This window comes from Apus apus, chromosome 3 (genome assembly GCF_020740795.1).
Source record: "Apus apus isolate bApuApu2 chromosome 3, bApuApu2.pri.cur, whole genome shotgun sequence".
Taxonomy (NCBI): Eukaryota; Metazoa; Chordata; class Aves; order Apodiformes; family Apodidae; genus Apus; species Apus apus.
Genome location: NC_067284.1, coordinates 33,846,811 through 33,869,678, shown reverse-complemented (window position 1 = coordinate 33,869,678; position 22,868 = coordinate 33,846,811). Strand labels below are relative to the sequence as shown.

Below are 22,868 nucleotides of genomic sequence, written 5' to 3'. Positions count from 1 at the left end.
CAGCATTAAGAATCATTTTGTCATTTGTAATTAAAGAGTGGCAAGCTGAACCACTTTGGGCTGCCAAGTTTCCAAGCCCAGGTTTACTGGTGTTGTCAGTAACATTTCCCACTGCACAAGAGAAACTGTCTGTATCAGTACACATTTCTGGGCAATGAAGTAAGTCTCCTTACCTTACAATAGCCAATAATTTTCAGATGGAAGTGCAGTCACAACGAAATATCCGATTTTATAAAGTTGACAGCAGCAATAAAAATCAAGAAGAAACATGAAAAGGCATTTATTTACTAAGTGTTAACCAAAGACATGCAGTGTTATACAATTAAATTACAGTATCTACTGAAATATCTAAGAAACTTCTAGAATCAGCAAAGAATGCCAATAAAGATTACAAAGACTTCAGCATAGGTCAAAATAAGAAAGTTGTTTAATAGGCATCACCAAAAAAAGGAAGTATTGAGGATGGGAGATGTTAGTTCACCAAACAAATAATGGAAGGGCATAGACCTTAAAGATGTCCAACTTTTAGGACACGTGTTCATTCAGTTAAGTCATATATTAGATACCAAAAATTCACCGTGAAATGCAGGTGGTTGCAGTTTGATTTTAAGCTGACACTAAGGTTTTATTTTGACTTCGAGCTCAAGAAAAGCAACTGCTTCCTTTAAATGTTCTTAGAACACAGAAAGAGAAAAACTGGTCTTTAAAAATTTCTAATAAATGACTAATGCAATAACAAACATCTTCACAGCCTGTGAAGCCAAAATTAAACTGTACATAGAAATGAACCATCTTGAATGTAAACAATTAATTAGAAGTATACCTTTTGTTGTCTTTCCTACAATTGCAGTCTCTTCATTCTTGGTCTTCACATTGTGCTTACTGTCTTGTGAAAGCACAAGATCCAAAGCCTTCTGTACATCAAATTTACTATCCAGTACTGCTTGCACCATTGTTTCTTCTGGTATGGACTCTGCCAAAACTTCTCTCATTTGATCAAGGCATGAATTAAGACGGGCTAAAATAGACATATTACTGTTATAAGCTACACAAAAAAGCAGCTTAAGTGGCCTAACCACCAGCACCACAGATCTGATGAACAAGAGAAAAATACCACAGTATGATATAAAACCTTTGGAAATTAATTTCAATCTCACTTATTGCCATGATACACTGCCCCCAAAACCTGCAGAATATGTGTCTAATTTCAAATACTGCTATAAGGAACGTATCACTGACTACTACTTATTAGCCTGTGAAGTCTCAATATTGAAATACTTTGACATTGTAAAATTAACTATCTCCACTGTAGAGAAGAAATACAAAAAAATCACCTTAAAACTATCCAAAGTCATTTAGTTAGTCAACGTGGAATCCCATTGAAGGGTACATTTCAAGAGTTTACTAATGCTAAAACTAACACCCGAAGTAAAACAGCATTTTCAGGGACATTTGGGGTTTGAAACTATCTATAATGTCTACCTTTCCTAAAGCTGTAATACATTTTTTGGCTGATAAAATCAATTTTCTTTGGTGTATATTTCTGCAATGAGTTTAAGCCTTAAGTTAAGTGAAGTTTCTTAAATCTTGACTTGCACAAGGAACCGACAATTCACCAGGTTGCCACTCACTGGAAGTAGTGTGCTGATCAGACACAAACACAAGACAGCAGAAGCCAATCTTCCTGAGTATCTTTCAGGAACAGTTTCTGCCAGTTCAGGTTTCAGTAAAAAGGAACTGAACACCAGGACGACAACCACAGATAGTTTATTTGAACATCTCTCCTCAAAGATGGTGATGTTTAACAACTTTGCTAAGGGAATTAAACACCACAAAATTCCAACTTCCTCTGGGTTACTTACATCATCACCCTCAATTCGTAATCCAAACAGCAAGTCAATGTTCCCTAGAAATTTGCTCTGCAAAACAAGCACCAACAGAGCCCTGCATGATGTGCTGGTTGGCCGTTTCATTATCCAACACTCAACCAGGACAACCTTGCCGAACTCTCTGCAGCCAGATTGACTGCAGTCAATAAGCTTGTTTAATGCCCAACCTTCACACTGAACCAAACAACAGGTCTTGTAGGACCACTGCTGTTTTTGCAGTATAAATGGTTACTTCTATGTTTGCTTTACATAGTTTTTTATTTTCCTTCTTTTTCCAACATCAATTCTTCAGTGATTTATGTCTGTCAAAACCATTCTGAAAAGCCAGGGTACCATATTGTCTAGATCACCTGTGTCCACATACATTGGATTATTTCTGATTGGCTGATTCTTTCAAATTGCCCTTTACAGCATTGCTTCCTGCTGTAAATATATGTATATTACAACCCAATTTATAATATTTACCCATGTCTACAAATTCGCATAGCTTCTACTAGTTTACTTGACATAGAATCTAGATTGTTTCTATTCCATGTATTATTTCTGAGTTTTCTGCAACTTGTTTTAAATACCAAATTTCATTCACCCACTTTATTAATGCACCAACACACTTCACTCTGAACTTGGCAACATTTTAAAAATAACTCTGATTATTTCCAAAACATTAAAAAATAAGTTAACTATTACTACTTAGAAAAGAGACTTTGTGAATCTCTTCCACAAAGCACATAATTAACTATCAGGCAGAAAGCTTAAAAACCATAAGCAAGTTTTTTTTTTCCCAGCCACTCAGCTCAGAACTCAGCTTGTAGCACAGAATTCTCGGCTGTAGGACTGAATGGAAACCAAAAGTCTAATGAACTCAAAACAGGGTAAGAAAAGAGTGCAGTGGATACAGATATCTCAAGATATTAGCTACCATTTCAAGGAAATGTATGACTTTGAAAACTTCTCAAATACGGCTAATTAACATAATTTGGAATGAAATACAAGCAAAAGATCATTCTACAAACATTCTAATATTCTTCCCTAAGCATCCATTTGCAGAGTCAAGACCTTGAGCTACATGAATGCCCGACCTGAGTCAGTACTGCTGTTCTTATGTCTGAATTACACAGCAAATCTCATTATTTATAATAAGAAACTAAGAACATATTTCACTGTATGCAACTAAGTTACAACTAGTATACAAAAGGTAGTATGACCTTGAAGAGTCACCACTCAAGCTGTGCTCATGAAGGGTCCTGCTCTAGAAAACATTGCAAGATCATCAGCAGTGCCAGTCAACTACCATTAATTTAAGACTGTATCAGTAAATCCTTAATTAATAGAAGAGATGGTTATGAGACTTATTTTCGATACTTACCTCTATCAACTTCAGTCAACTGATGACTGAATGCAAAATAACCAGCAGTATCATCTGTACCTTCATAGCCATATTCTTCTTCTAGTGGCTCAGCAAATGTTGCAGGTTTGTCTCGTCTTGAGTAGATAAACTGAGCTGCTGCATTAGACAAAAAGCAAAGTATTAAAAGAAAAGGAAAAACTTTTTTCCACTTTTAAAAACAAAACATACCCAAAAGGAAAAAAGTTAGGATGCTGACCTGTTGCAGTGGTTTCAGGGGGAGGATGGGACACTACTGTACAATGACCACTACCTGAAGACTGTACAGAGCATACAGCAGTTCACACTAGGATATAAATAAGCCATCATCACAGTAAAACCACAGGCTGGGCATGATCCTTGTACCCAGGTAATGCAGTAATTCTGCAAAGTTCAGTATACAAACAAAAGAAAACAGTCTAGGTTTGGACGACAGTGGTTTTTTTGTACTTAATTACTATCTATGGCCTAATGTCTTCAGAATCTGACTCCACAATAATTTTTTTTGTACCTCAGATACCAGTAAAAAAAAACCAACAACAAACCACAAAAAAGCATGGAAATAACATTGCTTTTACAGTATGGCACTGTCAAACAACTTATAACAATTTAATAAAGTTGAACACATTCTCTCTTCTTGGAATTTCTTTAGAAATGCAGGCCATGAGTTAAAATGCGTATTCACAAAAAACTTCCAAAAAGTGCATAATGCCACTCTGATTTAGAAACACATTAAGGTATATAATAGCACTTCTTGCTGAACATGAGTCCCAGTCATTACTAACTATCACAAATGTATGAAGTATAATGAAAACAAATTTATGTTATGTAATATTCTTCCCCAGCTCTGAAATACATACTGAAAGCCTATGTACATCCAGAAGTCAAGTAGTGTAGCCTTAGCAAATGTTCCCCTAACACATACCATTTGATATTCAATCACTGTAACTGAAGCAACTATTAAAAGATTGCTACACAATCTAGACCAGATTATTTTATAAATGAAGTGTATGTAAAAATAACTCTTAGGAAAATTACTCTGCACAAACAAGAATTAGTTTTGCAATTCAGCAGTTTATACTTGATTAGAAAGTAAACACGTCGCACATTATCATAACAAAATTCAAAGCTACCTTAATTCTTAGAAAAGGTCTGAACAATTCTATCCATTAAACTTAGAAACTGAATACAAGATAATCAGAATTTAAATCTGATAATGTGACTACAAATGATAAAAAATACACACATAGATTCACTGATCTAAAATCAAAAGGATGACAGAGGAACAGATTTTTAAAGAGCCAATTGACTCAAGTATCTGTGGCCAGATGTCACAGACTACATCACTGTCGCAGTGGGTTTAGATCCAGCCTAGCTACCTGCAATGGCACAGCCTCACACCAACACCAGCCATACTATTCTCAGGGCCTACCCATCTCTAGAAACACTGCCACCAAATCTGGGGAAACCCAGAACTGATAGGATTGCCAGAGGTTTGATTGGAGAACACAACAGTCGGGATTAATTCAGTTGGGCTGGGCCCCTCCAATTCTGTCTTACCTGAGCACACACAGCACTCTTTCTAGACCTACTCAGCAACATTACAAATGCCAGAAGGTTTATTAGCTCCACATGATCTTGTATGAGAACAGAAGTGAGTGAGGACCAGTGCTGTATCCCACAATAAGACTCCTACCCCAAGTTACTCACAGTTGTGTAAAAGACATGAACTATCACATGCAGAATCACAACTGTTAAGCTCAGCTAGATCCTACTAACAATTTTAAAAAAACACCAAATGTTTCAGGATTGCTAACCCATTTCCATAAACCGGATTTTTACATTATCAAGTACATTCTGATCACCCAAGATAATATATTGTACAACTGAAGATGTGCCCAGTTCTCTAATGTGACTTCTAAAAGTGCAAGAATGCCTAACACTACCTGACTTTAACAGGATTATGGCCACCAGGCACTTTTCAATGTTTCACTAGCGTTTAAATATTGTTGTTTTATTCCAGATATAATTATTAGAGTAGGAATCAATGGACAATGCTTATATGCAATCACTTGAACTAACCTGTTGAAGGAGAAATACAATAATCATCTTCTACTGACTGGCCATACACATCATCATCTTCAAAATCTAGGAAGCAAAAACAGTAAGGTTAGGCGGCACAATTTCTAAATACTTCATATTATAATTCAAAGGGTAGTTTTTACACAAGGTTTTAAGAAATTATGCATCTCTAGTATTCCAGAAGTGAAGTACTCTTTACTTACCTAGGTAAGAAATTCTAACTTACAATAATAGAAATTTAACATTTAATGCTCTATTCATTAGGAAAACTGGAAATTTTGCATAGCTGCCATGCCTTATACGTCCATCTTCAGCATCTCCTGTGGAAGGCTACCCCCATAGCGCAAACCCAACTTTCTATAGTTCCACAAATCTTTACCCATGGCACTTCTCTGCATATTCCTGCTTGAACTCTCTAGAGTCTTAAGCACAAACAGTTCAACTACAATCTCTAAACCAACAATTCAGGATCAGCATTTCTACTCCATAGCTACCCGTTCCTCACCTTTCTTCTCTGGTCTGTTCTCACAGCCATCTACCTTTCAATTCAAGTTCAGCAAGGCAAAAACACAATTCACAATTCCCTTTGATAATGCAAAACTGATTCAGCCAAAAAGCCACAGAACTGGGACATTAGCAACACTGTATCCACCGATAAAATGTTCAGAATTTGGGGCATGAAATTTATCTCTCAACATGGAACAAGAAAAATCAAAATAAACTTAACTCTATCATCCACTGTAATAAAAATTTAAATAATAATAAATAGAAAACCCAACCAAAAACAATAGCTAAAAGGACTGTCACAAGTGTATGAAAAATTTAGTGAAAGCCCCAGGAAGGTACTCTGGAAATTAAGTATCAAGGGATAAATAAAACATACTATAGGTTTGTTTTGATTGTCTTTAAAATAAAAGCGCATGCTGTTATCTACCTTCTCAACATGTTCAAAAGAACACATTGTCTCCTGGTTCCATGTTAGGACCAATAAATCTATAAAAAGTCTAGAAAAGAGCTATACATTTTTTTCACAGTAAGAACACTTTTTGTAGTTTGGCCAACACTTGAAGAGTGTCAAGGAGAACTCCAAGATGACTTCTCTGAACAGTAAACATTCTTAGCTAGCAGCAAGTGAAATCAAGGCAAATCTTATCAGTGGGCATTACGTGACTCACTTGTATAGCCCAGACTAGCTAAACTTCCAGACTAGGAAAAAGAAACCTCAGTGAAAATGGCTCAGCTTGCATTGACCATTAAAATAATCATTTAAAAATGACAGAAATTACAGAGAACAGTGTAGAAGCCACAGAAGCATTCCACAGTATCAACTGCTGTTTCACCAACATACTCTCAGCTGGAATATCACCTTCAGTTCTGGTCACAGTACTTCAAAAAGGAGGGAGCAGAAATAGAATATGGTCAAACAAAGGCCACAAGATCTAAGACTTTGGAAGCCTTCCTAGAAAAGGAAACCAAAAAAATGCTGCAAATATTTACTTTATAAAGGAGACAAATAATTGGGACAGACAAAGCAATACAGAATTGTGGCATTAAGAGAACATATGGCATTACAGTAAATTAAAAGACTTCATTTAGAACAGAAATCCTTATACATGATGACAAAAGTAGTATATAGTGTAAAGCAGTATACAGTATATAGAAAAAAACAATAGTACACAGCATAAAGCCACACACACGCAGCTGTAATTAAACCTGCTGTGCAATGCAACAGTAACAATTTAAACATTAACAGCAACTTAAGCCTCATACGGCTACAGCAAATTACTATGTAACTCAGCTACCTTATTAAAAGAGATTCTAATGAGTGTACAAACACTGAAATGAATTCTACAGACCGGACATCCATCTCCATGATTACAGATTCAGTTGAAATCACCATTTCAACCAATACGTGATGAAGAAAATCTCTAGAGGATGAAATAATTGAGCAGTAAAATCCCCTATTCAGTCTAAGATTCTGTCTGTATTAGTTAAATTTGCACTAGTAACACCTGCAAGGTAGGCCACAGAGATGTCATGGTTCACATGGATTTACATAACTTCCCCCAAAATTCCAAGATCACAGCGAAAAAAACAATTTCTGCTATTATAATACATACACACATTGCACCTGTCCACTCAACACCAGATCACAAGACAGGCAAAAGTATTTCCTGCAATTTTTGTATACAATGTGAGGCCACAAAAGAGCTGCTCCCATACCAAAGGGTTCTTTAAAATATCAGTATCAGCTGGAAGTATGTCCATTTTTCCACAACCCAAGCCAACACAAACCAAACCACCGAGAAAAAAAAACCTGCAATTGACAGTCTCCCTAAATTAATGGGACAGGGCACTAAGAGAGCTGCAGCATGGCAGGTACGAGCTGTTACCACGAGCTTGCATGGAATGAACAAGCTCTTATGTAAAATATGACAGAAAGGTGTCTGAAAAACAGGTTCTAACACCTAAGGGTGCTCAACTCCGTCTTCAAGAACTACATTTTTTCACTGAGAAACGGCTTTATCTATACTATCGGTGAGCATCAGCAACAACTTGCTGGAGTTAGACAAACTCGTACAAGTCTGAAGAAGGGCGGGTTCAACTGTACTGAAGCTGGTTTCCGAGTCGCTCACAGCCGCCTGAAAAGCGGTCAACCTCGGCAGTCTAAGGCAACGAGGGTAAGCCCTGCAATGGCCTGGCCGACGGGCCAGGGCCGCTCTTCTCTGTGCCGGAGCTCCCGGGACACACGGGCAGCAGGCAGAGACCCCCGGGGGCAGCGACTGCCCCGCCACGTGCGCTCGAACCGGCCGCCCCCCGGGCGGGAACGGAGCGGGGGGCAGAGGGCGCGGCCTGCCCCGCAGCCTCGGCCAACCCCCGCGAAGCCGAGGGGAGGGGGCTGCTTCTGCCCTCCCACCGCCCTTGCCTTGACAGCCCCCCGCGCCCTCGCCTCCGCCGTGCGGGCCCCGCCACACCCTCCCGCCTGCGCGTCCGCGGACGGGCCCGCCGGGGAAAGGGCTGGGCGAAGGGGTGCGGGACGGGACGGGACGGGGGGGGGGAGACGCGAAGGGACCAGCGGCTGGGACGGCGTCCGGGGCGGTCCCCGCAGCTCTGTCGCCAGCTCCTGCTCGCTACTACCTTCGTCGTAGTTATAGCCTCGGACGTTCCTGTGGCGGGACATGATGGCGGCGGGGGAGGCCGCCTCCCGGGCCCGCGGTGGCGCTGGCGCGGCAGCCTTAGGGCGCCATCTTGGTGTCCGGCAGCCCTGGCGGAGTGCTCCTGCGCAGGCGCGCCGCGCGCGCTTCCGCCCGCTTCGCGCCGCCGCGCATGCGCAGCGGCTCCTCCCGCCCGGCCGGGCTGCGGGGCGGGTCTCCCGTCCCGGGAGGTGCCCGGATCTTCACGGGAAGGGCGCAGCCTGCGCGTGCCGGGCCGCGGCGCCAGGCCCTTCCCTCGGGTCCCGCTGTGGCTGGCGTGGGAGAGGAGGCCGCACCCACCTCCGTACAGCCGCCGCTCAGGTGGCTGTGTGAGGTCTCCCTCAGCTGCTCCCTGTACGCCCTGCGCTCCGGCCCGGCTGCCCCTCTCTGGACACGCTGCAGCGCCCCAGGGCCCTCCTCGTGGCGAGGGGCCCAGAGGCGAAGGCGGCGCTGGAGGCGCAGAGCAGAGGGGCTCGATCCCGTCCCTGCTCTTGCTGGCCGCGCTGCTCCTGGCGCGGGCCAGGACGCCGCTGGCCTTGCTGGCCGCCCGGGCACAGGCGGGCTCGCCTGCAGCCCGCTGCCCCCCGGCAGCCCCGGGCCCGTTCCCGCTGGGCACGCCCCAGCCGCTCTCCCAAGCCTAGAGCACTGCTGGGAGCTGTTGTGACCCAGGTGCAGAACCTGGCGCTGGGCCTTGTTGAGGCTCACACGCTTGGCCTTGGCCCCTCGATCCAGCCTGCCCCGGTTCCTCTGCGGAACCTTCCTCCCCTCGAGCAGATCAACGCTCCCGCCCAATTTGGTGTCATCCGCACACGCGCCAAGGGTGCGCTCGGTCCCCTCGTCCGGACCGTTGATAACAGGCTTTGAACAAAACTGGCCGCAGAGCTGAGCCCTCCGGCGGCGTTGTGGTCAGCCCCGCGAGGAGCAGGGGAGGCTGCGACCGGGGGGCCACCTGGGCGCCTCGCCTGCCCGACGCTGAGGGTCGGTACCCAACCATCCTGCCAACGCTGCCATCAGCCTGATCCTGCAGCCCAGTGCAGTCATGGTGTTTGTAGTGTAGCCCTCCCTGCTACGTGATCATTCGCTCCTCAAACTTAAAACGTGGCAAACTGTTGCAACCGTATGTGCACATAGGCATATAGGCACAGATGCAAGCATATTTAGGATTATTCAGAACAGTTACATCATTGATGACAACGTAGCTTTCTGGGTTGGCTGAAGTTCACTGAAGTGTTTGTTCAAATAAACACCCTCAAAATACTGTTTCTGTACCAGCATAGGAGCAGCAGCTGAAAGGTTTTGAAATGAACTACAAGTTTTTTCAATTCTGAATCTGAAACAGCTCAAAGTGACCTGACTTGTTGGTGACCAAAGCCATTACAATCCAGTGACTGACCAGTGGTCGGGATTAAGTGAGCTGGCTGTAGGTAAATGCAAACTGTATTAGTTAGCATTGCTATTGACAGTGTTAATCAGCAAGATGTCAAAGCATTAGGCTTCATGGAGGACCTTATTTGACTTAATTGACACATTACTGTAGGCATTGTCTAAAAAATGAGGTTTAGTCTGGAAGTGCTGTTGCAGTGCCACGGGATCAGGTGTTCAAGGGATGTCCCTACAGCTGCTCCTCTTGCTGGGTCAGAGAGAAAACAGCAAGATGAGAAGACTCTAAGGTCTGGTGACAGAGGGAGATGGGAGAGAGATCCCATTAATATTTCTCAAGTCAGATGTCTCCATCTGCAAGACCTTTAGTATCTTGTTGACCATCTTTTTATCTGGTCTTGTCAATGCCAGAAATTCCACCTCCTCCAACGACATGCATGCCCCAGCTGTCCCCTGGTATCCCACCATGTAGCCACACATCCCTACAAAAACTCATACCCTGGTTTTGTTACTGCCACCTAACTATTGTCTCATCCTCATCCACATGCCAAAACTGTCACTATCTGCCACTCTACATCCTTCTTGGTCACTGCCAGAGGCAGGATGTGTTAAACACAAGTCAAAGTTTGTGTTCGTATACAAATTCTATGCAAATGTGCATATTTTTCCTTAGGTTATTTGCATATTTCTAACAAATTTGTACAGAACAGGACATGCAGCTGCACAAACTTAGTATCTATATAATGTCTTTCATATGGTACTAAGGTTAAAATGGATTTGGAAACAAAGATTTCTAATGAATATTGGAGTCCTGTTGACCTTCAGCAACCCAAATGTTCTCTACAGCAGAGGTGTGACAGAAGTTGTGTTGATCCTTACCTGTCCCAGTCTCTTGATATGGGTCAAAGAGACAAAAGGGAAGAATTGCTATCGTACATTATAATTTAATATCACACAGCCAAGGTGACACACTTCTAAATTCAAAACCTGATCTCAGCATGTCCTGAACCTTTAGTGAAGTAACTTAGGATAGAGTAGCACTACAACCCTCACGGAGTCCTGCCAGTCTGCCTCCAACAGCTGTACCTTGGAAATGGCACTCTTGCCAGCCTGCAAATGTTAAAAACTCCAGTAAATTTTAATTATGTAAATTTAGCATTTTTTCCTTCAAGTAGTGACATTTCTCATTTCACACCTGACCATCCTACTGCAAAGATGTTTCTTTTATTCTTCCTATTTATGCCTTTTACACAAATTACCAGCTGCTTGTCAAACAATAGTTTTTTCATGTTTGAATTTTATGTTCACATTTATTATGTTATTTCTCTTGGTTTTCAGTGACTGCGACCTTGACAGGTATTGTCCACAATTCATTTGCTTGATATCCAAATGTAACATTGTTTTCAAAATCAGCATAAATAAATAAATAAATAGATAGATAGATATATTAAAGTTGTGGAAATATGAAGATTATTGAATCTATGTAGACTTTCATGTCTCCTGGGCAACCCCAGCCCCAGAACCACTAGAGGTTTGTTTTAAACACTACAAATCAATTGATAGAAAATTTAATTATTCTTTTATGTAAGCAGAAAGTCTTTTGAATTATATTATTTCTTCTTAAAGTGAAGTTACTTGTCTTTTTAATAGCTTTAAAGTTTTCAGTTAAAAAATGTTCAGTCTATTTTGATATTGCTTCCTTTCAAACCAAAGTTAAGCAAGACATGGACCAGGGAAAAACCAGCATAATTCCAGATGTTATACCACACTATGTAGTGTGGGTGTTAAATTTTAAAATATAGGTTTTGGCAATGTCAATAAGCACTTTTCCAGCTGATAAATGATCCAATTACATCAAAAGAACTGCAGCCAATAAATACATGTCTGGTTTTGTTTAGAATTACAACACCCAGATCAGAAGCTGATTTAGGAGTCAGAAATTGAAGAGTATTAATAAATAATCATTTTGTACATATGGTAAATAGCAAGCATCTCCAATTTTCCATAGTATGAATGAGCTTGTTACATATGTTCATTATTTCTTTGAGAATGGACCAGTCTGCAGAACAACAAGTTTCGCATGTGAGTTAGTGATTTATCTTAGTCAAGACCTTATATAATTTCAATAGGAACTAGCTAAATTAGATGAATAGGTAATGTAATTGCAATTTGATCTGAAACTCTTGCCTGTTGGGATGGTTACCATGAGCCATTTGTGTTTCTCACAAGTATGTAAAGTTACTGTTACAATAAGGGATAAAATAATCCAGTGACTTTGGCTATGTCTGTACTCCTCAAAACATTTTGTAGTGACTAATGAGGATCATCAGGGGCATGGGACATTTCTTACATGAAGAAAGATTAGAAGGATTAATAATTTGTGTTACAGAAGAGATGTATAAAATGGGATATGACCAAAGGGTACCCTAGGGAATGGCTCATAAGTAGCCATTGTTGGTTTTTTTCCCCTTATAGTAAAACAGGAAATTTCTTGAGACTGAAAGAAGGCAAATTTTAAAATGATAAAAGTAAAAAATTTTCATTCAGCACAGAATTAGACATTCACTGCCAGAAGAAATGATCAAGGCAAAAAACTTATCAGGATTCAAACAATTTAGATACTTGTGTAATGTCAAGAACACTTAAACATGATCACAGTAAATATTTTAAATCTGTGTAGCAGTTCTGCAAGTTTTCTTCATGTTAGTGTTTTAATCTACTTCTAATTGTTACAGGTGACTGACAGGATAAATTAATGGGAGCTACAGACAGAAGGAAGAGAGAAAACAGAAGGCTGTCATTATGAATAGGTTGAATATTCTCATTGTAATGACTCACAGTGGCAGCAGTCTGTTGTATATGATCATATACATCAATTTAGCAAGCACTATGAGAAGTTTGTCATGGATCCTAGCTACTGCCATAACCTACATCTTCACCAGTCCATCTGTGGTGAGATGTATTTATTGAACATGAGGATGCAGTCAAGCTTCCAGTAATACCAGCGGGATCTTTTTTTACTGCCTCAGCAGAAAAAAGAAAAGCTTAGGTTCTGGAAAATATTTTTAAGAAGCATTACACAAACATCCACAAATCCAAATCAAAGCAGGTCAAATACAGTTTGAAAAAATCCCTCACTTTTCTGGATAAAATCATTAGTGATAAAAATCTAACCGGGACATTCCACTACTGATCTCTTCATATAGACTTTAAATTAAAGCCAAATGCTGACACATTTGTGCTTGTGGGAAGCACAAGTCTGGTTGGTTTGTTGGGAAGGCAGCTTTTTAAAGTCTTAGCATTATCTTACAATTACTCTGGTTTTGGTGTTCTGCACTTCTAAATTTTTGAGACCTGCTTCTGGCAAACCCAACTGTATACATTGGGCAGAACAGACTGAATATGTTGTTGAGAAAACTCCACAGGCTAGTCTTGCAGAGACTTACTTTTTGGAAAAGATAAATAAATTCCTAACACATGGAATCACATAGAAAACACAACAAAGTCTTCCAGCAGAAGAATTAATTCCAAATTCCAGAAGACGTCCAGAAGAATTACCATTTGATTTTCATACATTAATTGTGACTGTGGAAAACTGAGTGAATGTGTATCCATTGTATTTGAAATACAGACTCACACAGGGGGTCTGGGCAAATTGTGGGGTATCCTGAAAGAGTAACCTCAGCTATGTGATGTTTATGAGGCTTATTTCAAGGCCAGCCTTACTGGCAGTGCGCACAGCCTACTGCCCTTCATACCGTGGGGCCTGGAGCACTTCAAACATATGTCATTCTACATTAAATTCTCAAGTCCCTCTTTATGTGTCAATTAATTCTCATGTACTGCCGAGTGAAGAATCCCACAGTATGTATTGTTAACTCATCCTGCAATCACAGGTTATATGGCACGTCAGATGTTCTCTTATTTTGCTTTCCTTGCTTTATCATCTGATTATATTTTGTATATCCTAGAGTCAAAAGTAGTCCTGGAGCATAATGCAGTGACACTAGCAGCGAATGGAAACTTGGCCTAATCTGGCACAATAACATCCTTTTAGTTCAGCTTTGTTTACTTTATCTGATAACCAGGAACTACTTAACAAGATGCTCAGTTACTATCTAGTTTGCTTCACATGTTTAAAGTATAAAATTCTATCACTTGCTATTAGAACAAATGTCCTATCTTCCATGAGCTAATCTGGTATGGCAGATGCACTGTCTTAAATGTATAAATCTACTTGAAAACCAATCTGATAAAATTTTATGCCTGCAAAATGATGATTCACTTATATCAATGTACTTGTCACTCAGACCTTCAAAAAATACATATAATACCACAGAGTTGGGTGGGTGCTGAAAATATGCGAGACCTTGATAATAGGAAAACATTAGCCACAAAGTGTAAAGGAGAAACACCAATTAAAAAAGCAACAACACAGCAGTACCAGCCCAAAGTTCCCTAGTCTGCACACCGTATATTATGAAAAGGAACGTGTAAGCTTTTGGTCTTATGCTGCTGCAGCAGCTGCCTCCTGGGTGATGACAGGCTTTCGGTTTAACTGGAGATATTTTACTCATGTCCCCAGTTTTCATATCTGCACTATTTATAAAAACAAATACGGCTTAGGCCTTATGAATCAATATTTTAATAATGGTGTCAAAAGCTTAACTGATGTAGCTCTTGTATTTAAACATTATTCTACCTCCAAAGTACCTCCTTCTTAAAAGGGGACTTGTCTCACTTTTTAAGCTCTCATTGAGAACAGGTTAACTAGATTAAATTTTTCTTAATATGCTTGAAATTATATTTTTATGTTATTTTATTGCTGATTAGACATATAATGCACTGTCATCTCTGCATTGAAGTCCACGTATTTTTTTATGTTTGTATCCAAAAATAATTATCAAATGTATTATGCAATGAATCCCCTGAAAGACACAAGGTTACAGTGTAAGTCAAATTCAGTTGTCATTAAAGCAAATTTTCCCAAATCATGCATGGACGCCATGAAAAGCAATGGTTCTTTCTATCCCTCTGCTATGGATAAAAATCATTTCCCTCAGGAGTTCATAGTGAATCACTTGTGCCTTGCATTATTCATTCCTGCAGACTTCTGAGGAGGCCAAGACATCTGAGTTACAGTAATAGCTACATTGCCTGTGAACGGCGCTCTCCCTGCTGCAATGAAGTCTCTCCTTGCTCTGCACTCATGGAAGTCAAGAGCTAAGTTAATTTACCTGCTATGTCAGTAATATGAGTGGGGTTTTCCCAAACTTCTGTAGTAAGGAAGAACAGTTTACATGTATTCCTTCCATCTCCATTCAATTCAGTAAATGAAACCAAGAGACTCAAACTCGTGCTCCCTCAGACAGAAAAACAGCTAAAATGGAACTGTTACATGTTCTGCAGGTATGCAGAGTTTCGCATTAGCCACAGTATGGGCCCAATGGTGGTGCCACAGAGATGCAATGGAATCAAATGGTGCAATCACAGCTCTGGTTTCTGCTATGAAGGGTAGTTGCAAGACAACAGGTAGAATGTAGAAGAAACCTTTTGCTGTTTGTGGTACAGCTGGTTTTATTTGGCAGAAGCTATTCCTGGAGTCTGAAGGACTTAATGTAAATAGTCATAGTCTACCCACATTACTGAAGTTGAGGGTAGGTTGTTCAGGAGATAATGAAATTACTTCTATTCAGTGTTTTATAATTGATACTCAGCAGTATTAAGAGTGGATTAATTAAATCCGTAGAATTTCTTTGGCAAGGCAAGTAAAAGTAACTTCAATGAAATTTATTCAGGAATGAATTTAACCCCAGAGCAATAATTTTTAGTATCTACCTGCCATTCAGAAACCTTATGCTGGCAGAACATGAGATAGATGCATTAGTGCTTTGCTGGATTTCATAAATTTGAAATAATAATTTACAGCTCTGATGCAATGCCACCACTCTGCATTGGTCACTTAACTTTGTTAAAAGAAAATTTGGAATGGTTGGAAATGTTACAAGCAGAATCTATATAAGCATTATTACCAACAGAAACAACATTTCTACTGCATTTTAATTCAGCTGTGCTCATGTGGAAATCCACACTTCTTTTGCAGTAAGTGCTACAGCAGAATTCTACTAATAGTCTCCAACTGAAAGATTCTGGTAATCTTTTTATAGAAATTCATTTGGGGCCTGGTCCAATTCTCATGAAAGTCAATAGAGATAATTGCATTGGCTTTCATGAATCAGTTTGACACTAACCAGAACAACAAAATATATAAAGGAGAGGATTTTGGTAGAACAAAACTGCAAAATGGTACATTGAATTCCCGTGGAATAAATTGTTTTAGAGAGACACTCTGTTACTGCTAGAGGAGACATGAGCTGAGCAACAAAAGATAATAATAGGTATAAAAAATGTCTTATCTATGTTCTCAAGCAGTGAGAAAATGTCAATGGATGTTATCTGTGAAAACACAAGATTGACTAAAAAAAAAAAAAAAAGAAAAACTAAAACACAGCAAAGAGGAGGCAAATAACTGAGGCTGCTCCTATGAGCCTGAGGAGGTGGGAGAGGAGCCCTGGAACCAGACAGTCCTGAGCCTTTATTTGACCAAAAGGGAAGGGATCAAGTGAGCTCTGCTAAGGATGAAGCAACTCAGCTGGATCCATGGACTCCTGGTTGTAGGGGCCCTTCGGGGTAGCTTTAGTCAGGGGAAATAACCGTGTGCTGTGCTGCTTGGTAAAGTTTGCATTTCTGATAATAAACTCTGCCCGAGGGAAGGGCCTTAAGAGGATTGGGTGTGGTACCGGATTTTTTTCCCTGGCTGGTGAGGGAGCCTGCCAATATACAAAAGTTTAAGGGCTTAGCAAATACTATGTGCTTGTACAAGACTTCCTTCACCTTGGAATAAAGACATGATGCTTTCCAGTATTTTAAAGCAGACTTGACACATTAGCTTTGAGTGCATATCAAGAAAAATTATCATCCCTCAAAAAGAAGAAGAAAAAGTAATTATTTGTGATCCATTTATTTGAATTTTTTTGAAAAAAAACTTCTTGTAGGTTGAAAGGTAGCTACTTCTCAACCAGAAAAAAATACTTGTTTCAGGTTATAAGCTCTCTGGAAAAAAAGTTCATCTTTATTTTTTCTATATTTGTGCCCTACTGAGTACTGCATGGTTCTTCTCCAAGACTGCCACACAATAGCAAGAGCAGGAAAGCAGTGGTATCTCAAATATGGATATAAACACATAGAATCACAGAATCATAGAACGGTTTTGGGCTGGAAGGGGCCTTAAGTATGATCTAGTTACAACCCCCCTGCCATGGGCAGGGACACCTACCACTAGAGCAGGAATATTTATGACCAACTAAAAGACTGTCAGTGTATTGAAAGTCCAGTTTTAAACTTATAGCAGTCTTGCATTTGTATAAGTTATATTACTTCTGTAGGTTCATGAAATAAATTAATGTTGTTGAAATGAGAATAATTTCATGAATCTGTAGTTACCTATAATGTGGCTGCACATAAAGTTTGTAGGATTTAAAACTTCCGCTTCATAAGTTAGATGCAAGTAGCAGGTTTGGGTGTTTTTTTAAAGTAAATTTTCTCCAGATGTAGACCCAGGGGAACTGACTTTCCTGTATTTACACCAAGCTGATTTTCCTGTCTTTTACACCACACACTCATTCTGAGAAGAATCCAAGGCTATGTGTAAAATAGTAGAAAACAAGCTATTACTCACCCATGTAAGTTGAGGAAGCCCTAATTAGTCACATGGTTACAAGCTATTCCAAGACTCAAAATCTTTGGGGGATGTGTTTCTACTGAAAATAAACAGGGGGAAGCAAACAAATGAGAATGGAAGACTAAATTTTAGCTGTGAGGAAGCTGTATACAGGAAGAAAGGAAAATAATACTTGAGGGAGGTCAAAATGGTTGCATATATTTCCCTCAGAAGGGGCAAAATCTGTAAAACTACATTTTGAGTCAATAAAATTGAGTTTTACCCACATTGCTAGACTCTATGCTGCCCTGTCCTTCTGACTGGAAGCTAAAATTGTGCTTTATATCAGTAGCAAAAAGTAAAATATAGACACTTTCAATATAGTTTAAATGTGATCTCTGCACCAGCAAGGAGAATGTTATACTATTTTAGCTGTTGAATGGATGAACGTTTTGCTTCGATGTAACAAGTTTTATTCCATGAAAAAGCTCAGACAAACAATCTGTTCAGGGTATAAGCAATGTGATTATTTATAGTCTGAGCCTAATACAGACCTAACATACTTAACTGTGTGAACAGTAAATACTTTGTGGGGGTAAGTGAAAAAAGTGCTGTTTGCAAGCACTGCCACATGGTGTACAGCATTTGCTGAAAATGATAATGCAGTATCTCCTCCAGATCCCCACAGGATGTGTATTCTTGTTATTTCAGGGTCTCTTCCAAATTTATTTGACATTATTGTAAGACACATGCAAAATTCAATGGATTTTGGTCCTTAGCTTGTCATGCAAAATACTGGCTCAGTATAGAGGAAGGTGAAATAAAACCTTTCTATTCCCACACCCTGAATAAGCACTTTCACCATGTTTAAGATTGTTCCAAAAATAACAGGAAGCAGGCAGGTAATAGGTACTATCTGGTCTAACATTATAATTGCAGCCCCAGGGAAGGAGGGAATAATGGATTCTACTATACTCATTTTCTCCATGACTGAATCTTCAAGGAAAAGGGGCATTTGTAATAATAGGAATTCAAAATCTTTAAATAGCCACCTTTTAAAAGCCAACTGATTAAATCACTACTTAAAAATCAGTAATTTCTACCAGTTCTATGCAGTACACATGTAGTTGTTTACAATTACTTTTTCCCTTCTTGACTTGAGTGTTAAAGGTCTAATGAAAAACAAAGTACAGAAAGACAAGCACATCTCAGCAGGCGAGTGGAAAAAAGTGAGTGTGGGCTTCAAAATGTAGATCTCAGTTGTCAGGGTGTGCCAATATTAGCTTATAATTACTTGTTGTTGGGCTTTCTGCTGGTAGGAGTCAGGGGTCCTCTGCAGGGGCTGGGAAGGCATGAGCAGCAAGGGAGGCTGGACTGCCATGCTTGTTCTGGAGAGCACATTGTACGTCCACCCCTCCATCCATCCATCCATCCATCCATCCATCCATCCATCTATCCATCTAATCATAGAATGGTTAAGGTTGGAAGAGACCTTAAAGATCATCAGGTTACAACCTCCCTGCTATGAGCAAGAACAATTCACACTAGGTGAGACTGCACAACGCCTCATCCAATCTGGCCTTAAACACCCCCAGGAGGAGGGCATCCACAACCTCCCTGGCCAACCTATTCCAGTGCCTTACTACCCTCGTGGGTAAAGAATTTCTTCCAAATTCCTTCCTTCCTTCCTTCCTTCCTTCCTTCCTTCCTTCCTTCCTTCCTTCCTTCCTTCCTTCCTTCCTTCCTTCCTTCCTTCCTTCCTTCCTTCCTTCCTTCCTTCCTTCCTTCCTTCCTTCCTTCCTTCCTTCCTTCCTTCCTTCCTTCCTTCCATCCTCTGTGAGTATAAACAGCTACAGGTATATTCGCAAACATTGCAGAGCTCTTACATTAACAGATTTTGCTGTGCCTTCAGCTGATGATTTCCTGCTGTTTGTCAGTGGCCTTGGCTTCACCCTTACTGGCTGCAGGGAACCCCAGCTCCATCTTAGCAGTTTGTAGTTCAGCAACCTCTCATAAACTAAACTTGTCCCAGAAAACCAGGAAGTGAAGCCAGCACCCAGCCTTTCAAGTGGGGAGGTGGTTGGAGATATAACAACAGTGTTGCCATGACTCACTGGAACAAGAGTCAGGCAGGATCACAAGAAGAAAAAGGACACTGGCCTTGAGATGTCTGCCTGTGAGGGGTGGGACAGCCTGGGTGGGTGATCTGCAGGCAGCTGTGTACGTTGTAACAGTGCAATCATGACCTATGACAGTACTTTCTGATAAAGGACTATAGCTAAGCCACCATCCATCAAAATAATTAGCTATGTGCAATAATTTTTTTTTTCGTTCTTTGATTCATGGATGTGAGAATTCACATCACAGTATTTCTCAAATGGTGTCCCCAAACGGTAGTGTAAAGTTTTTCTCCTGAATACTGTGTGATCGGTTATGCAATTTTAGTGGGATGATTCCTGGAACATTAATGCACTATCTACACTAAGGGCTCTATACTTACCAAATGCATGGCCTGCAGATGATCAGAGAATATGTTTCAGCCATCACCTCACATTATCTTGCTAAACTTGTCTGGGTTGAGGAAACTTGTTTTTGCTCTTCCCTACAGGCCTCCCACTAAGAAACAAAAATGAGGTGATTTCAGTGTTTCCATCTCTGCTCTCACAACCCACCTGATTCTGAAAAAGCAAAATCTCTTCCCTCAAAAAATCCGCGCGTGAAACAGTGATCTCCACAAAAGCAAGAAAACATTTACAAAAAGATTAATGAAAACTCTGGTCTGTGTGCAAAGACAAAAACCAATCTATCAAGAATAATAGTGTGTGATTTGTTTAACTAGAAACATTGCACTTCTTTATGTTTCATTCAACAGCCAGTGAAGACAGTGAGGCTTTTCCTGGTGGCACCAGTGAGTGCTGGAAGACAATACTTTATGTTCATTTATGACCCCCCCCACAGGTTCCTGCTGATTTTCTCCTTAGCTCCCACATTCAGTAATAATGGAATTCCTTTTAACCTTGAGGCAGCTATCATCTTCACACTAATTAAACTTACCTGTACATGGTTTCCCTGCAATTTTATTATTCCTTTCTGACAAACTTCCTTTTCTGTCTTGTCCAGGAATACCGATCATTTTACAGATCATAAATCAATAAAAGACTAATGTTATCACATAATCTGACCTCCTACACAAACTATCCAAATCAGTTTTTATTTGAATTGGCACATGATGTATTTAGATGTATTGTTCATGAGTTCAATGCTTCAAAGCCAGGAAAAAAATGTTGAGAACTGCATGCAAAAACCCCTGGCCTCTCTGTTCTGCCTCCCTTTCTATGACAGGCATTTTGGGCTGCATGTATACTACTAAGTAGTTCCCAGTGTCAGAACGAGGGGCAACAGGTACAAGTTGGAACATAGGAAGTTCCATTTAAATATAAGAAAAAACTTCTTTACAGTGAGGGTGATGGAGCACTGGAATAAGCTGCCCAGGGAGGCTGTGGAGTCTCCATCTCTGGAGATATTCAAAATCCGCCGGGGATGTGGTTCTGTGTACAGTGCTCTGGGTTATCCTGCTTGAGTGGGAGAGTTGGACTACATGATCTCTAGAGATTCCTTCCAACTCCAGCAATTCTGTGATTCTGTAAAACAGACTGGAGGCTGTGCTTTGTCCCAGAAGACAAAAAGCATGGCTTGAATCCAGGTCCAAAAATCTGCACCACCCCATCTCAAACAGATTAACTTCATCCAAACCTCCTCATGGAAAAGATTCATGTAACAGGCTGTCCTTACATTTTCCAGCTGGGAGTGCTAGTTCACAAGGAGCAAAACCATGATGGGCAGAGTGCTACATACAGCTGCAAAAGTATCAGCAACTGCAGAAGGATGCATGAGTCTGAGCTCTGACCTTGTTTTATTGACCTTTTTTATTTACAAGCGTAAGAAAAGCTCAGTGACCATTATCTAGGTTGCTGACATTCTCTTAGGTTTCTTCATCTGCAATTACTCCTCTGTCACTCAAGCAACTTTCCCTGTGTGCCTCCTCCCTTCACTTCTCCCTGGTATTTGTCTCAACTACTGTGTGTCTAATAAACTTATCTAGTACACCCTACTGCAGTCTGGGGCCTCAGGATCTCTGAGATGTGTGCTCTTACAGTTCCAACCTGCATCCCAGTTCTTGAGTATTTGGTTTCCTGTTTGTTCCCCCAAGTAAATATGTGATGTGGTAGCTATCCTTAAAAGCTGGCTAACAGCTGGCTGAGCTGTATGTATGGGATGAGAAGATGGAGAGCTGGTGGCCATCCTGACTGACAGTAGGTTGGTTTTACTCCAAGTGAGAACAATGTGTGAGGGAACAGTCACAGCTTTGGTGCATACAACTGTGAGATCACAGTAAATGTAGTGACATGACAAAGTAGCATTTTAAGAATTTAAAATCTTGAGCATTTAGTAGAAGATTAATAATTTTGAAGGAGACTAAGTGATCACAAATCTAAACAGCTGTCTTCTGGAGCTGTCTAAAACTTATTTGTGGACTGTGAGGGGGGAAGATCAAGATTTGCTATGGAGATGACATTTCAGTATGAATTCAAGTATAGAGTCGATTTTCACAGCACTGAATTTTCTTCACAGATTCAGGTACACAGAGGGGACCAACCATTGTCTCCCTTCATTTGAGGAGGATAAATGTCATTATGTGAGAAGGCCCAGCCCTTCAAGGCTGAGGTACTTGAACACTGAGAGTCACCTACTGTTACCATCTCAGTTTTATCTGGCTGTTTGGGAAGGAATGAGGAAGTTCTTGACTGTGACTGCCCAGTCATAGCTTTGTCATGATGATAGTGAGTTTTCTTCTCAGGTAGGCAGAAGATGTCAGTTCCTTCTTCACTGAATATGTTTGAAGGCAGGGGATGAGGTTTTAGGAAGGAAGACATTCACAGTACTTGAATGAGGGGCAGCTCCAAGCAATAAGACTTTCTGTGGATACAGATTCTACTAGGATCCCAAGGTAGGATGGGAATGTGGTACAGAGTTTGTGCTGTAGTTTGTGGGAAAGAGCTAAGGAATAGGTGTCATGGCATGTGAAGATAAGGCTAGGGCTTCATGTTACCTTAATGGAGGCAACTGACTTCAACGCATAAAATGTGTTCCTTTTGGCTGGCTAGTAACTAACTTCTTTCAGGCCAGCTAATTTTCTTTTCTGCATCCTACACTGGACC

General features: G+C 40.5%; 1 protein-coding gene across 2 annotated transcripts in view; it reads right to left on the bottom strand.

Moving 5' to 3' along the window:
- Positions 1-8,623, bottom strand: part of HBS1L (HBS1 like translational GTPase) — a 60,295-nt gene extending 51,672 nt beyond the window's left edge. The window contains exons 1-4 of one of the 2 annotated variants that reach the window (XM_051616023.1): positions 8,494-8,623; positions 5,356-5,421; positions 3,256-3,393; positions 824-1,018 (exon numbers count right to left, since the gene is read on the bottom strand). In XM_051616023.1, coding sequence (XP_051471983.1) covers positions 824-1,018; positions 3,256-3,393; positions 5,356-5,421; positions 8,494-8,536 — 442 coding nt within the window. In that variant the 5' untranslated portion in view covers positions 8,537-8,623. The remainder of the gene's footprint in view (positions 1-823; positions 1,019-3,255; positions 3,394-5,355; positions 5,422-8,493) is intronic. The other variant, XM_051616024.1, reaches the window with a different exon arrangement.
- Positions 8,624-22,868: the final 14,245 nt, after the last annotated feature.